At 39.2% G+C, this 15,844-nt stretch overlaps 1 protein-coding gene across 3 annotated transcripts in view; it reads right to left on the bottom strand.

Annotated features, from left to right (window-relative positions):
• The window catches only part of CAPN7 (calpain 7), a 33,033-nt gene extending 17,463 nt beyond the window's left edge, over positions 1-15,570 (bottom strand). For 2 of the 3 annotated variants that reach the window (XM_041466466.1, XM_041466464.1), the window contains exons 1-10: positions 15,359-15,570; positions 10,952-11,060; positions 10,164-10,321; positions 7,847-7,914; positions 6,557-6,757; positions 6,066-6,152; positions 5,252-5,378; positions 4,862-4,947; positions 3,137-3,230; positions 1,424-1,570 (exon numbers count right to left, since the gene is read on the bottom strand). In XM_041466466.1, the coding sequence (XP_041322400.1) occupies positions 1,424-1,570; positions 3,137-3,230; positions 4,862-4,947; positions 5,252-5,378; positions 6,066-6,152; positions 6,557-6,757; positions 7,847-7,914; positions 10,164-10,321; positions 10,952-11,060; positions 15,359-15,460 (1,179 nt within the window). In that variant the 5' untranslated portion in view covers positions 15,461-15,570. Of the gene's footprint in view, positions 1-1,423; positions 1,571-3,136; positions 3,231-4,861; positions 4,948-5,251; positions 5,379-6,065; positions 6,153-6,556; positions 6,758-7,846; positions 7,915-10,122; positions 10,322-10,951; positions 11,061-15,358 lie in introns of those variants that run through there. The other variant, XM_041466465.1, reaches the window with a different exon arrangement.
• Positions 15,571-15,844: the final 274 nt, after the last annotated feature.

Here is a 15,844-nt window from a genome sequence, read left to right on the forward strand (position 1 = left end):
GGAAAGTGAACTGATGAAATAAACTGGAATTTCAGAGCAATGGAAGCATATCAGAATCATCAGTCATGCTCAGTTGTGTGATGTGTTCTATTTATTTCATTGATTTGCAGATTTTTAAAGCATATCTCAGAAGCACTATTTGGTACCTTGCTATTATATATGCATTTTAAATAATTTACGTTTTATTTCTAAAGCTCAGAGTTTGGGTTTTTTATTCTTTTTGGTAAAGCTGACACTGACATGTATTTCCATAAAAAGATGCTTTAATCTCCCAACTCATTGAAATATTGCTTAATTCCTATTCTTTTGCTTTGCACCCCTCAAAGCAAAAGCAGAGACTGTAAATGCTTGAAGTGTCAATAACCAGCACAGGAGGGTGGGAACTTGAGGAATTACAAGTACAAGGCAGCCTGACTGAAAGTAACCCTGATTACAGAAGGAAGCTGGAATACAGTGGAAAGAGGATGGGGCAGGAAGGGTGGAGATTAAATATCACCAGGCAAGCTGTTTTTCCAGATAGCAAGTTAGAGGATGACAATGGGAATAAAACACTGTTATTCTCACCAGCTTTTGTCCTTCAAAACAAAGTAGCCTGACACCTAAAAATATGTGTTACATTTACCCCTTACACAAAGCCACATTTGTCTCCATAACAAATTTCAAGAGGTGATGATTACTAAGTATATCCACCAAGAACGTGATTGTCAAGACATCAATTAGCACCATGAACTTAAAAAAAAAATCTTTAAAATTTTAGTAGTATAAAGTTAAAATCAGAAAGGCTTCCTAAGTAAGCAATTATGTGGACTACTCATTTCAGCAAACAATTCCTCTTTAAAGAATAACTTGCATGTCACTTGTATGACGTATGTTTACTGTTTCTTTAGTAACCACATTATAGAAACCCAATGCGTATTTATGGAGACAAGTGGAACAATCTGATAAACAAACTCACACAGATCAAAGTACTTGCTGCCTTTATACAGACCTTCTAAATGTCTAGACTGTTCCTTTCCTAGCTGACTCCCTTACCTAATGAGGGAGAACTGCCCTATTTATTGAAAGAGTTAGAAACCAAAATCAGCAGTACTGATATGGGCAAAAGAGAATTTGACTTCACCCAACATGCCCATCTAGACTCTACATAAACACTTCCTACCCACAAGCATCAATACTGAAATCTGAGAACTAAGATTAACTTTGACCATCAAGATGTCTTGCTCATTCTATTTTGATGGAATAATTTCCTTAAGTACAGCTAAAAATATCTGTGAAAGAAAGAAACAGAAAAAAAATTTCAGAAAATGTCAAACCAAACACTTGTCTCCCTAAGCTGTTCACTTTGATTTCACTAGAATGAAATTTTTTTACCCATTATTATTTAAGTGGATTTTTTTCCTCTTAGAAATAATATCATACTTACAGAATTTGATCCAGGAAAATCATATCCTCCCATGACCTTCATGTAAGCCTTTTCTATTAGTGACACCCATAATTCATTCTTATTATTGGAATAAGAACAGAGAAGTTCCCCACTATGATCAACAGGTAACTGGTCATCTATGATCACCTGTGTGAAATGAAGGAAAAATCATCATCAATCTAATAAAGTATTTTGAAAGTCATCAGAAAATAAAACAAAACCCTCATTAATACAAAGCTTTTCAGAGACAGCCAGACCTGACCATTATTCTCACATATGGAACCTCTATCAATCCTGCAGTGGTTTGCCCAGGTGAACAAGAAATTCCACTGCCAGCTCTTGATTGCACAGTGACATGTGAGTGGCTGCCTTGACTGATGGTGACAGTACACTCCTACAAAGTGTGCAATAGCTACAAAAGGCATTTGCAGAAAGGTTCCATGCAATTACAAGCATAAAAAGTTAAGAAAAGCCTAACAATATTCCTCATGTAATTAGGAATCAGAGCATGGATGATGCTTGGTAGCCAGCAGAGAAATAAATATTTATTTATCTTTAAGGAAACAAATTGTGTCATCTCACTTTGATATGACACAAATGGTAGCCTCCGGTTCCAGATTTAAGTTTCTTCTCTCTGAAAAGGAAAAACACCTCAAAGCAGCAGCTCTGACAGTATTAACATTTCTTCTTTAAATTAGGTACTATATATTCATCATCATTACAGATTCTTACTGCACATTTGCAGAAATCTGAAACAGTCTCTGTGAATAGATGTTTCAGTTTCCTGTTGGCACTGCTCCATTACACATACAGGCTACCAACACAGCAGATTCTCTGGTTAAATCCTATCTGTGCAGGAATGAATAGACCTTTTCATAGGAGAGCAAATAGCCATTCATCCTAACAAAAGACAGCCTTTAGCAGATATTTTGGAAAGAATATTAAGAGCAAGGCAGATACAAAAATTATACTTTCCAGGAACATTCAGATTTCAGAATTTTGCAGCTCAAGGACTTCCTGACCCAGAGGTTCTATTTTAACAATTAAGAGCCTTTGGGGAGTTTCCCCTACTTTCACATTATGAATATGACCACTCATCTTCTGAACTCTCATAAGCATTCATCAGTCACTATGGTCTGTGCTACAGTTAAGTATGATATAGAGAAATACATTATTTTATGTTCTTGTTTATTGCACTGAAAAGAAAATGAAGTTGTTTGTGAGTTTGCAAAGTTTTATCTTCAGGCATTTCCTCTTCTTACTAAAAATCTTTAGTTGAGCAAAGCCTTGCTTGAATTATCAGTCGAGTTATTCCTCTATGGTCATTCCATATCTATACTCTTCCTAATATCCCCCTTTATAATTTTTAATTCTTTCTAAGATGGAGTGGAAGAGTGCACATCTAATTCATAAACAGGGGATACATAGCTTTGTTCCTGTTTGGTTTTCACAATTCTGTTAAGGCATTTTTTAGATGAATTTAATGCAAGACTGTTTTTGTTAATGTCTATAGATAAAGTACAGACAGAAGAAGTATGTGGTTGCATACTTCAAAACCAAAAATGAATCTCAAAAAGATTTAACCATTAAAAACTACTTTCAAAAACACCTGCCTAAAGTTTTTGCTATGCAAGCACTTCATAGTGAAGCTGATCAAGCCTTTAAACACATGACACATGCAGTAACAGTTGTAAGCTCCCCCAAAAAAGTTACCTTTCTAGGAACACCATTGATATGAAGCTTCACCATGTATTTACCACATGGATTATATTCTGGTTCTCCTTTCTTATTCTGAGGGTAAATTATACTGTTAACAGGAAACAAAAGAGGAAAATATGACATAAATGACATGGCTGTACCTACACTTATAATGATAAAAGTGGGATTAACACAGTCTGTTTATGGAATTTAAACTGAACCAAAATATGGCATTTTTAATGAAGAGCAACTCAAATTTAGTAAAAAATAATCATGCTTAAATAGGTTTTATTTTTTCAGGCTCTGCTCTTGCTGCAGCTTTTTATTTAATACAGTAGCAAAAAGAAACAGGTTACTTATGTTCTCAAACAGAAGCAAAGCAAACAAATTTATCTTATGATTAAACAAGCAATATGTACAAATCTATAATATAAATACAGTATTTGCCTGAATGACAAGCCAAACTTTTGAAGGATAAGGCAGTGCAGAACTTTGAAAAGAATACAAATTCAGTTCCAAAAAGAATAGGTTAAAACAAAACAATCTGAAAACATTCACACACTGGTATGGCAAGAGCATCCTAGCAAAGTCCAGAAAATCCACGGAAAATTTATCACAGGATGCCAATTGAGTGGAGCTGAGATAGTGTTGTTAACATTAATTCTACAATGGGTTGCAAAATGGACCACCTGTTGCACAGCAGTGAACAAAGTAGAAAAATGAAAGCAGAAGGCATTATAAATAATCCCAAACAAATACAAAATCCTTCCAAACTATTTCTTACTCCTCAAAGCACAGTGTCTGTATACATACCTATATTGACAGCGAGTTATATCTTATCTTAGCCAGGAGTTTTGTGATTTTAAAAAAAATTTGTAATGAAGTATGCTTAATTAGTTAAGGAATGATTGACTGTGATTTTAGCTGGCTTTGATTTAAATCTGTGTGACTGAGTGTCAGTAGAAAATCCTGAGAAATTATCTCTCAGCACCTGCAGAAAGGAACTCCATGAACCCATACCCCTTAGAGAACTTAATCAACAGTTGAAGAACAAAATTCAATAAAGCATTATTTCATGGTTATCATATAACTATAGATGAATAAGATGTCATGGAAAAAGAAAGCTATTGTGAGCAAGTTAAGGCATCAAAGGCCTATATACCCCAGAAAACCTGATTAATACACTGCAGGTACAGTAAGGGAGCCACTTCATAGGCTTGTTACACCCCAGAAAACTTAATCAATGGTAATTGTCTCACCAGGAGAGCACATTTAATAAAGTGCTGCTTGGCTGGATAAAAATTGGGTTATCCATTAAACAAAGATAGATGAGATGCTCTGGTAGTAATAAAAGAAAAAAAATACCTATACCATGATGCAACAAATTGTGCAGACTTTTGCGAGTATCTATAAAAAATCCTGGATATTAGAGCACATATAAATGTCTGAAAACTGCTGGTTCTTTGAACATGTCTATGGTGAATAATTCACGATCTGTTCTCAATTTTGACTCAAAATTTTTATTAGGAATGTTTGTCTAACAGCTTTTTGCTGCTAGACTCAAAACCCTTTGTTTCAATATAAAGTTGGCTTCCAGCTTAGAAGTGCTGAAACCACAAGTCCAAGGGAGAGGAAGGTGAAACAAATGCTGTTTTGACTGTGTACAGCTGTCACAGAACACACTGCAAAAGCTTGGCAGTATTAAGTCTGAAAAGATCTTACAAAGCAACAGCTACTTACCTCGTGATCAATTTTTTGTTGTATCTTCTTTCATATGCTGCACTGATAGCTAGTGACGCCACGAAAGAACAATCTGACACTATTGTCTATAAAGAGAAGAAAGGCAGTGAGGACATTTATTAATAAGTCAGATACTGGGAGATGAATGCAGTGTGTGGAGGCAAGGAAAACAGTCAGTTAGTAATTCTCTTCAAAAGGGATTTAAACTAAAAGGAGGCAGCAAATGTACGCTTGCTCAACATGGGGCCCCTACAGAGCAGAATTTTTTCCAATTATTTAACCTCACAAGAGACAAGGAAAGCGCTCTCATATTTGGGGATTTCTTTTTGAACAACAAAGTCCCCCATGCTAAACCACTAGCAGCACACATTTTTCTTGGGAAGAATTTACCTGCTTTATGCTGAAACTTGATACGGTATAGATCATCGTAGGGTTATTTGTAATGTCATCTGGTCTCACCCACTTGGCAAACATTGCTTTCTGTTTGGGGGATAATGGTAACTTCCCACACTTATCACTAGATTTAAGAGAGAAAAAAAGTAGAAATAAATCAATAGCAGTTTAGAAGAGCTTTTTATGGTATGTGCCGTCTTAAATATGTCAGATAGATGGTGCAAAATATGCACAGAACAATTACAAAGCTGTAAAACAATTTCAAGGAACACTGCTTCTAAGTTGTGATATTTAAGGGGGAAAAAAGCAAAAAATGTAAAAAAAAATCAACCAACCCCAGATGTCTTGTCTATTATGGCTGTGTAATCTTAATTTATTATTATTGCTTATGAATGAAAATCTAGCTGTTATATACCACACTCTTCCTTGGAATAGCCCTTTACAGAGGAAACAGCTATCACCTGCATTTTACAGGCAACAGAGCTAAACTCATTTGCATGGAGCAGCATCAGAAAACAGACTCAAGCTGCCAGCCCAGCCCAATAATCCAAAAAGCCAAATGTAATATTATCCTCATAGGCTTGAAGACACAAGTGCAAAAGTACTACACAGCAGGATCAGCTTACAGTAAAGTTTTAAGTTCAGAGTGGAAAAAGGAAGTGGTAGTATTTAAATATCTCTGCCTGAATTATGCTTAAAAGCCTACGTAAATTATTTTAAACCCTGAAAAACAAAATACAGAAATACCAAATATGGAAAAGTTTTGAAAATAAAAACAAAACTGAAGTTCAGTAACTGGAGCATTACTTACGAAAAAGGCATAGGGAAGGCAAAACGTTCCCTCAGATCAACACTCATGAAAGGTACATATTCAATGCCATTAATCTTTGAAGTCTTCCTGCAAGTCAGAAGAAAAACAACAAAAAAGAAAAGTTACAAACCTATCAATCATCTTCTGAAGATTAACTTGCAGAAGGAAACAATAAAATAAGTTTTCAAAAACTAGCAATACACAGTGGTTCTGAAAACAAGACAACTACCTCTTGAACGTTATATATTTTATAGTTTTCAAAAGTCACAATTTAGGTTAATGGTTTTACGGATTATTTGTAGATTATTTCATTTATAACAAAAATCAAAGTAAAAGGAACTGGATGTAACAGAAGGCAGAGTCATATAAAATATTATGCTCCTTTGATTTCCAGTGAAGTAGCAGTTGTATAATCTATAAAAACAACTTTGCACTTGGGCTTCTCAGAGTCAGACCTTCCATGAACTCATTCTGGAAAATCTTAGACTTACCTGAGTACTTCAATCTCCTCTGCAGTGTATCTCTGACCTTGAGATTCACTAGCTTGTACTGCTCTGATTGTCTGTGGTTTATCATTTAAAGAAAAATCAGGTCCCAATGGAAAGAACGTTCTGACTGGCTGATTTGGTTTGGCTGCAGTTGACTTTTCTTTCTGAGATGACTTTGACATAGATTCCTTCAGTGCTTCTGCTCTAAAGCAAATAAAGAATGCATTTTCTTTACAACAGTGATAAAAATACAATTACAGTTCAATTATTGATTTTCTTGATTCATGTTCCCACATATGTTAAATGGAATGACAAAATGCCCAAGTTGACCAACACTACTTTTTTTGAAAAACAAAAATCATTTTCTGATGCTGGTGATTCTTTATTTTTCTGTTCTTGAATCAATTAAAATACAGCATTTCCAACTCTTACAAGCTACTTTTGACATAACTCATTAGACTTTTATTGCCTCTAAATTATGGTAATAGGAGAATTTGTGTAAGTGTTAATTATGTGGGATCTCAGAACAAGATCACTGCAACACAGAGAAAAAACCGATCTGCATCCTCTCATACCTTCCAGATTTATTTTGTCTAGCAGGTACAATAGTAGTAAAACCCATGGGCATTCTCACAACCCAGACTTTCAACTGCCTGAACACTGTGTATGCAGGAGCCATATTTTGTTACTACTGCATTAAGCTTCTGGATGGTCACACATATGCAAAATATTGGGATTTTTTTGTGAACACAGAGTGAGAAGTGCTAAAACCCAGCTTATACTGAAAATTAGCCCAACACAGCCTGGGATTCATCATCATAGAGTTGATTTAAAAAGAGGCACATTGATCTTATACTTTTGTAAATTGTTTCAGAGATTTCACTACACATATCCTATGTAATTAGATTGCTATTTTAGAGAAAAATGTTTCCCAGTTTCCAAGCTGTTTTCCTTATGGAGGGACACTGACACTTTGACTTCATGCTAGCCTGAATTCAGCATCTTTTACAGAGGCCAATGATTATAGTACTCTGGATTATATCTCTGAAGTACTGCATTTGTTCTAACAAGCACACAGTCCTTTCCTAATTCTGCATGTCCCAAGATTCCCAGAGGGCTGGCACAACAGCTGCCACATTCAGCAGTGAAGCAGCTGGCAACTGGCTCCAAGGTGAACTCTGCAAGAGCTTAGTCTACACAGAATCCACAGAGACACGTTAGACTGAGAATCCAACTCAGAGGGTGCACTTGGAGCTGACAGCAAGCATGCTTACTGACATTAGCAGCACTCACCTATCCAGTGCTTGTCGAGCCAGTTGTTTCAGCTTGGACTGGAGGCCTGCTTCTGAGGTTTCAGTAGCCTAAAGAGCAAAATTAAAGAAAAATCTACACATCCAAAAACCACCAACATGTTTTATAAGCTCAGCTGTCATACTTCTAGATTACAGCAAAGAGTAACTAGCTATTTCTTCCAATTATCTTTTTGAAATGAGCAAATATTTTGCTTTGTTTGTTGTTGTTTCTTTTTTTAAACTCAGCATTAAAAAAATACTGTGTAAGCAATTGTCATTTCGCTGTTCTAGTGAAATTTTGATAGAATGGAAGTCATGTCTAAAATTCTTCAGCATGGAAAACAGTCCATACACAAGAAGAACTGCCAGAAGAATTAATTGTATTAAAACACTATTGGCAGAAAGAAGACATAACAAAATGTTGCATATACTGCTGAGTTTGGATGCACTCCGATTCTTTTCCCCAAAGTGTTAAAATGATCATGATAACTTAGGAAAAAGATTTGAAATGTTTACTTTCATAAAATAAGTTTGTTTTCAAACAAACAACATAGAGGTGCAAGAACAACATTTTTAACTTGCAATCAAAAGCATAAAATAACCTAGGGTAGGGTGACAAAGATGTGAAGAGTGTTAACTTCTGTTCCAATTTGGGAGGTTATCTATGACAGTTTACACTTTTGTCTTCCTTACAGATGAGTATGGATTCTGCAGCCAAACAATCTGCAGGAGGCACAACATGAGGCATGGCTTCTCCTGTAGAACCCACAAGCAGGTTTCAGGTTCTAGCTTTGTGCCTTGACCAATTATTCCAGGTCAGGGATGTCAACTGAGGATAGAAAAAGCAAGCTACTATCACCCCAAGAAACAAAACTAGAAACACCCTCTGTAAGCAGTAATTTAATTTGCAAATAAATAATACTCTGGGGTTCCTGGTTGGAAAAGACTTTTAAGGATTTATGAAGGTAAGTAGTGGAGATGGAACACCAGCCTACACTCATCTAGGAATCAGCCACAGAAGAGGAGTAATGGCTGCTCTCTGAGTACTTCAAAGGTAAGGAAGAAACAAATCTCTTCCCCTGAATATACTGACGAGAAGGACAGGAATAAAGCTTCAAGACAACAGAGTCCCTTAAATCTCCTTTCATCCTGGGAAAAAGAAAGTACTTTTGGGTCACCCCAAGGGACAAACCTTACCATCACGTCAACAAAAGAATATGCTAGTCAAGATTAAAAGAAACTTCAGCAGCATCTTGTACCTAATGAAATACCCAATAAATGCAGCTGTTAATATGAGGTATTTTCAGACTAACTTCAGTAATATTTGCATGTACTGACACAACAGAAGGAGGAATATAGCAGAGAAAAAGGAGCATGTTGCCACAGTAAATGTTATGTAATAGACTGAAAATGTTCTGCTCCAACAGCTGAAGTGGAAAAACTAGAGCAGCTCTACTAACTCTTGATCTGGTTACACTGTACCACCAGGGGTTTTAGCTTGGGTAAAACCTGTTAACATAATTCAGAGGAAAGGATTTACTCAAGCATGTAGCAAAAGTAATACAACACCCTCCCCAACCCACAAATACATTTACATTATAACATTGAAGAGAAGAGAAAAAGAAAAACAGACTTGGTGGAGTTACATTATGATGGTGAGCTCTTCTTGTAATGAGTTAGTTAAGGCAACTGGACTTAAGGGAGAAAAGCAGTACCTGTAGTTATATTCTTCATTGTTTATGTAATGGCCAATTCATCCTTATTAATTTCAGTGTGAACTGAATTCACTCATAACAGCTTTAGTGTTAAACACTTGAGTAATCAAGCGGTATTTTTAATAGTTTTGGCATCAGGAGACTGTTATGTCTTCAGAAAATGTAACACACACAAAAAATTTCCCGTAAATGACTCCTCTTAATATAGTCAGAAATTAATAGAGCTGACACGTTGGCAAGTCATCTTCATTTTTAACAGTTTTTAATTTCTGTTTTTGTGGTATTTGCTCCAGGGCAAAAATCAACACAAAAAATATTCCAGAATATTTCTAGCTTTTAGTATAATCCAGTTCAGAAAAAAAACCACATAAATGACAAGTCCCCATAAATTTACAGTATTGTATAGAAACATAACAAAGACTGGAAGAAACACTAAAAAAAAATCCCAAAAAAATGAAACAAACAAAAAAAAATTAAAAGGTAGTTTTTACAAATACAGGTACTCCATTTTCAAGCCAGCCTTTAAGGGTCAGTCATTTGTGAGAGTGGAAGAATTTCTTACCATCACATAATTCCACCAAGTTAACCTGTAGCTTAACATACTGTTTTCAAACAGAGTTCCACTGCTTCTGTGTACAACTCTATAGCTTCTTCTGCATTGCCTTTATCATCTTCATCAAAAGCCTGTGTAACTAGGAAGTGAGCACGCTCCAAGTCCAACTGTTGTTTTGACTTCAGAGGGTCTGTCTTCTGTGATTGAACTAAATGAAAAAACAAGTATTTAGCTTTCTACAGCAGCAGACATGTAAAAACATCCTGAACATGTCAAGAAAACACCAGCAGCTCTAATCAGATGGGTAATGTCTATTTCTTGTCTGGCAACAAAATCTTTCTAAACTTTGCTAGAAACATCTGTGCAAGGGCAAGGAAACGCCATCACACTCCCCTGAAGCAGAGGTTAGCTCTCAGGATATTTCTGATTTGAAATAATTAAAATCTCTTTCATACTACACGGAGAACAGGATGTTTAATTATGCAAAATATTGCATCATTTGTGAAAATACAACACCTTATGACAATATACTTAGGTGTCCATGTCACTTAATACCTTTATTAATGACCTTTCTCACATTTGCTCTGCAGATGTGGCTCCTCAGAATATTTAAAAGCAAAGAATACCAACACCCAAGTCCTTAGAAAGTCACACTCCGCTTAATTTATGATGTATTAGAATTCAAAGCACTGATGTGCTCATTGTATTTGTGGTTCTTCACAAAGGACAAGAAAATCAGAATAATAAAAACAGAGTAAACACCATTATTTCACAGCAGCAAACAACTTTCCACTCAATTAATTTAAGCAGAGATTTAATTAGAAAGCTCCTTACCCACCTGCTGAATGGAGAGCTTGAACTCTCTCCAAGTACTCATTTATTTTTTCTTGAATATTTTCCAAGTTGGACCCAGCCATCCCAGCATAAATCAAGGCTTGTGCAGCTTCCTGCAGGGAGAAGAATTGGAGACAAAGTTAATGTTTGCTGCGTAGAAAATTACTTACCATAAACAGAGGGCCTACAGCAGCCATGAGTTGCATGAAAGCAAGCCCTTACATCTGCAGAAAGACTCAGTGGCTGCAGGGAAATTCTGCTCAAAAGAAAAAGTTTCAAGTTATAAGCTAGATCATGTTTAATTTCTCACATCTGCGACAACCTGTAAGACTATAAAAACATTCAGAAGTTCTGTAAGATCAGATCTTAGGCCTGTTAATATAGTAATGTATGAAATTAGGAGATTTTAAGTAAAACTCTTCATGCGTGCACTGAAATCAGTTTGGTTTTAAAGTTGAGGATTTAAGGTTAGGAGAAAAAAGTAGCTATTCCAGTTATTTGCATTTAATCTGGTAATAATGAAAGTAAACAAATATAAAAGCTTTTTAAAATCAAATGCCAAGATTTTTTGTTTAGTAAGCATTTTTTTTTAATTATTATTACTCAGATAAAGCTATCCAATCTGGAACATCTACAAATGTGAGGCTTCCTATCTTCTCAAACTTATTTTTTTAAACGTTTGTATGTACACAAAACACTGGATGGAAGTCTGCTTTCAGGAGGGAGCGTAGGCCTCTGGCTCAGAAGCACAGCACATCACCCACATTAAGGCTTTTTCCATCCTGTACAAATCTATTAAGAAAAAACACCTTCCGTTGCATAAGCTGTCTATCCCTTCACTGAATTGATGAAAAACACGTAAGGTTTGGCAGGGTTGCAATAAATAACCAGAGCTGACACAGTCTCTGAACCATATGGAGACAAGATTTGTCACCCCACAGAAATGAGGACAGAAACCTTGTTTTGTCCCCATTATTGACATGGGAAACCCCCCCCCTCCCCCAGTTTTGTGGCAGCACTCGCCTTCCCAGCAGCAGCAGAGAGGAGGTGGTCGGGGAGCAGGCAGGCTGGGAAGGCAGAAAGCAGAAGAGTAACTAGAGATGGTTACACAGAGGCTGCCCTGCACAGAGCAAGCACAGATCCATGGCCAGGGCTCCCTTGTGTGTTTTATGGCCATTATTTTGGTCCAACTTAGCAGTTTGCTCCCATACCCATCTGTTTAGTTTGCCCAAAGTTAAAACTGATCCTGACACAGCCTGTATTTGTTATCAGGATAAATTTTCACTGAGAAACATCACAGAACCAAGTACTGCATGCTCACGCCAGCATCCATCTCCATACTACATCACACAAAACATCCACAACCACTGAAGGATAAGCATAAGTACCATTTATATGTAGCAATTAACTACCATTAAGGTCTAGCACACAACTATTTTTTGCAGGGGAAAGAAGTGCACTACAGCTAAGTGCTCAAGGGATGGGTATATTTGTCTGTGACATACTGCAAGTACAGACGGACAAAACAGGTGCTGTATCACAAAGGAATATCATCTACACACGGTGCAAAAAACAAATGTGGATTTCCAAACCAGTGCTACAAAACCAGTATATAATTCATGTTGCTTCTGTGATTTCAAGCACAATTGTTTTTGCCTGGTTTTAAGATGTAAACATAATGGAAATAAATCTTTTATAAACCAAACCTGCAAAGGACTGAAGCAGTTGACAGAGTGATTGTGGACGCAGCATGCCAGCTGCTTCCAGTGACCAGGTGGATGTGCAAGTCAGACTTAGCATTTATCATCTCTCCAATGTCACTACTGTTTGTCATGAGTAGTGTGCCACAGTCACACTAAGCTAATTACAGATCATCAGTCTGCAAGCTGCTAACAGCTGGTCAACAGCCAGACTTAGCAACAGCCTTCAGCAGTTTTGGCTGAAGTCATCGGTGTCCAAATATGATCCTGACATTTCTGCAGAGCACCATTAATTAGCAAGCTGCCTGAAGCTGGCTCACATGCAGCACTCCTCTAGGCATCTATCAAAGCTACATGGTAGCAGGAAGCCAAGCACACTTGCTAACCATAGGAACTCCATTCACACATTTTGGTGTTGTCTATGGCAACAACTGTAGCATTTTCCGTATTTCATCCTTAAGGTCGAGTTCCTGCAGAAGCCAGCTCAGTACCCAAGCTTTCCCACATGCTTAGTAATTGCACCACTGGGCTCTGAACTTCTTAGAGCAGTTGATAAGAAAGTTGGTGACAGGCCAGAGCTTACTTCTACTGTGCTGGAATATATAAATAAATAAATAAATAAATAAATAAAGTATCCCTGAAATAATAAATTATATTTTGCAACTATTTTGTATAATCTAACATGGCAGTGATTGTTCAGGCAACATCTGGAAAGCCAAACATACCTAGGTTACCCTCTTGTCTCGTGTACCTTCAAGTGCACCATGACTGCCGGGGTGCATTTTTCCACTCAGCAAGAATATCACCTGTACACAGTATGTGAAAAAGATTTTCCACACACATGTATGTTCAAAAGCATACAAGGATGACTATTTGCACAGAAAGATATTTTCATTCTGAACAGCACTGAGTAATTTCTTCCAGATAAAAGGAGAAATATACAGTGCTAAAGCAGTACTGCACATGGTTATCAGATCATGCACACACGCTGCTGCCGATGAACACAGAGCTTATTAGCATAATATCGGTGTTATTATGGGCAACTAAAACTTTTGCATATATAAGGTTTACATAAATAAATTTAGCCCTCTAAAAATTAACAACTGGGTTAAAAAAAAAAAACAAAAAAGAAAAAAAAGACTCTTCCTCCTATTCTTTCACACTTACATGCACAGGACACCAAGATATTAACACTATGCTTTTTAAACACTTCACAGACACCTTGTACTCATGAAATAAAAGGCCAACTACAGATCCCTTAACAAGTTATTGGAAGAGAATGTCTTTGTCAGGGTAATGGAATCTGTGGAATGACTACTGTGATAAGGATGAACAGAGGCTTCAGAGATCCCTTCTTGCAGGTGAGAAGTCAACGGGATAGGAAACTTTAATGTAACTTTATGACACATAAAACAACGAGACAATTTACGTATGTGAAAAATGGTTAATGGTTACACAAAAATTACTAAATACTAGTAGTAAGCCTACAGATATCCAATGGGATAGGAAACTTTAATGTAACTTTATGACACATAAAACAACAAAATGAGACAAGTTACATACGTGAAAAATGGCTAATGGTTACACAAAAATTACTACATACTAGTAGTAAGCCTACAGATATTGAGCAAGACACTGAATCAACCTCATTATACCCTTAGCTACACCAACGTGAAACTCTACTGAAACAATAAAATCTGGTCCCTAATGGAAAGAATATTCACACGAGGTTAAGAACCTGTCACTGATAGCTTGTGATCTGAAGCTGGCTTATTGCTGAGCATCTTGTATGTCACCACAGACCTCTTTTTTGGTGACTGTACAAGAGAGTTGCTCCCAGCTGTGAAACTCTACTGAAACAATAAAATCTGGTCCCTAATGGAAAGAATATTCACACGAGGTTAAAACCTGTCACTGACAGCTTGTGATCTGAAGCTGGCTTGTTGCTGAACATCTTGTATGTCACCACAGACCTCTTTTTTGGTGACTGTACAAGAGAGTTGCTCCCAGCTGCACACCCAGGAGCGGCAGCCCACTTGTAGTTCTCCAAAATGCCCAGTGCCAGCATAAAACTGATCAGTCTTTCTGGCCTGGCAGGGCTTAGGGATGAACGTCCTGGCAGGGCTGGGGATGGGCAGGGCCAGGAATGAATGTGTAAAACCAGCGAGGCAGAGACGTTTTTAGGTTAGGATGAATCTTCCCAGAAGCACTGAAGGAGCAGTGTCTCCAGCAGCTGGAAGAAGCGCCCGTTCCCATTTTTTAAGCAGAGCACCTGCAGTGCTTCCCCTAAGCCTGTCGGTAACATCAGCGCACGGGCAGCGCTCGTTCCCACCTAAAAGCAGGACGCAGGGAAAAGGCGTTTCGCAACCCGCCCTGAAGGACGCGGCTCCTGCGAAGACCGACAAACTTTCGACGCTCACGCACGGCCTTCCGCTCTCGTCTCGGCGGGCACCGCCTCGTCCTCCCCGGGCCGAGCAGCTCGCTGCCGGGGCACACCCGCCGGGGGAGGGCGGGGGCGGCCGCGCTGACCCAGCGTCTGTCCCCGCCTGCAGGGCCGTGCCGGGCCGCGGGGGTGCCCAACACTCCTCTGCGGCCCTCGGGGGGCCAAGGGGGGAGCGCGAACCCTCCGGCGGCTCAAGAGCATCACGCGGCCCGCGCTGAGGGGAAGGAGACGGCGGCGCCCCGAGGGAACCGGCGCGTCCCCGCCGTACCTTGTAGTAGAAGACCGCTTCCTGGTAGCGCCCGCTCTGGTCCCGCTGCACCGCCAGCTTCGCGAACTTCACCGCGTCCAGCTCCAGCGTGGTGGCGTCCATGGTCGGCGCCCTCCCGGTGCCGGCGGCAGCGGCGACAGCTCCCGTCGAAGCCCACCGTGTCTCTGTCCCCGCGCCCGCCCGGCCGCTTCCCCCGCCTCCCTGACCCCGCCGCGCCCGTCGGCCGCGCCCCCATGTCTGGCCACGCCCCCATGTCTGACCACGCCCTCCCACCCGCACCGCCGCGTACATGGCCACGCCCACCGGCTCCCAAAGCGGCCGCTCCGCCTCGCTTGGCCACGCCCACCGCGCGCCCACGCCCGCGCGCCCTGGCAGCGCTGCGCGTGCTCGGGCGCGCGGGGGCGGGCGGGGCCGCGGGGGCGGTGAGGCGGTGGGCGGGGGCAGCGCGCGCCTGTCTGAGGTGCTGGAGCGGTGGGCGTGCGCCGG

This window comes from Pyrgilauda ruficollis, unplaced genomic scaffold, assembly GCF_017590135.1.
Source record: "Pyrgilauda ruficollis isolate IOZ18807 unplaced genomic scaffold, ASM1759013v1 scaffold2, whole genome shotgun sequence".
Lineage (NCBI taxonomy): Eukaryota > Metazoa > Chordata > Aves > Passeriformes > Passeridae > Pyrgilauda > Pyrgilauda ruficollis.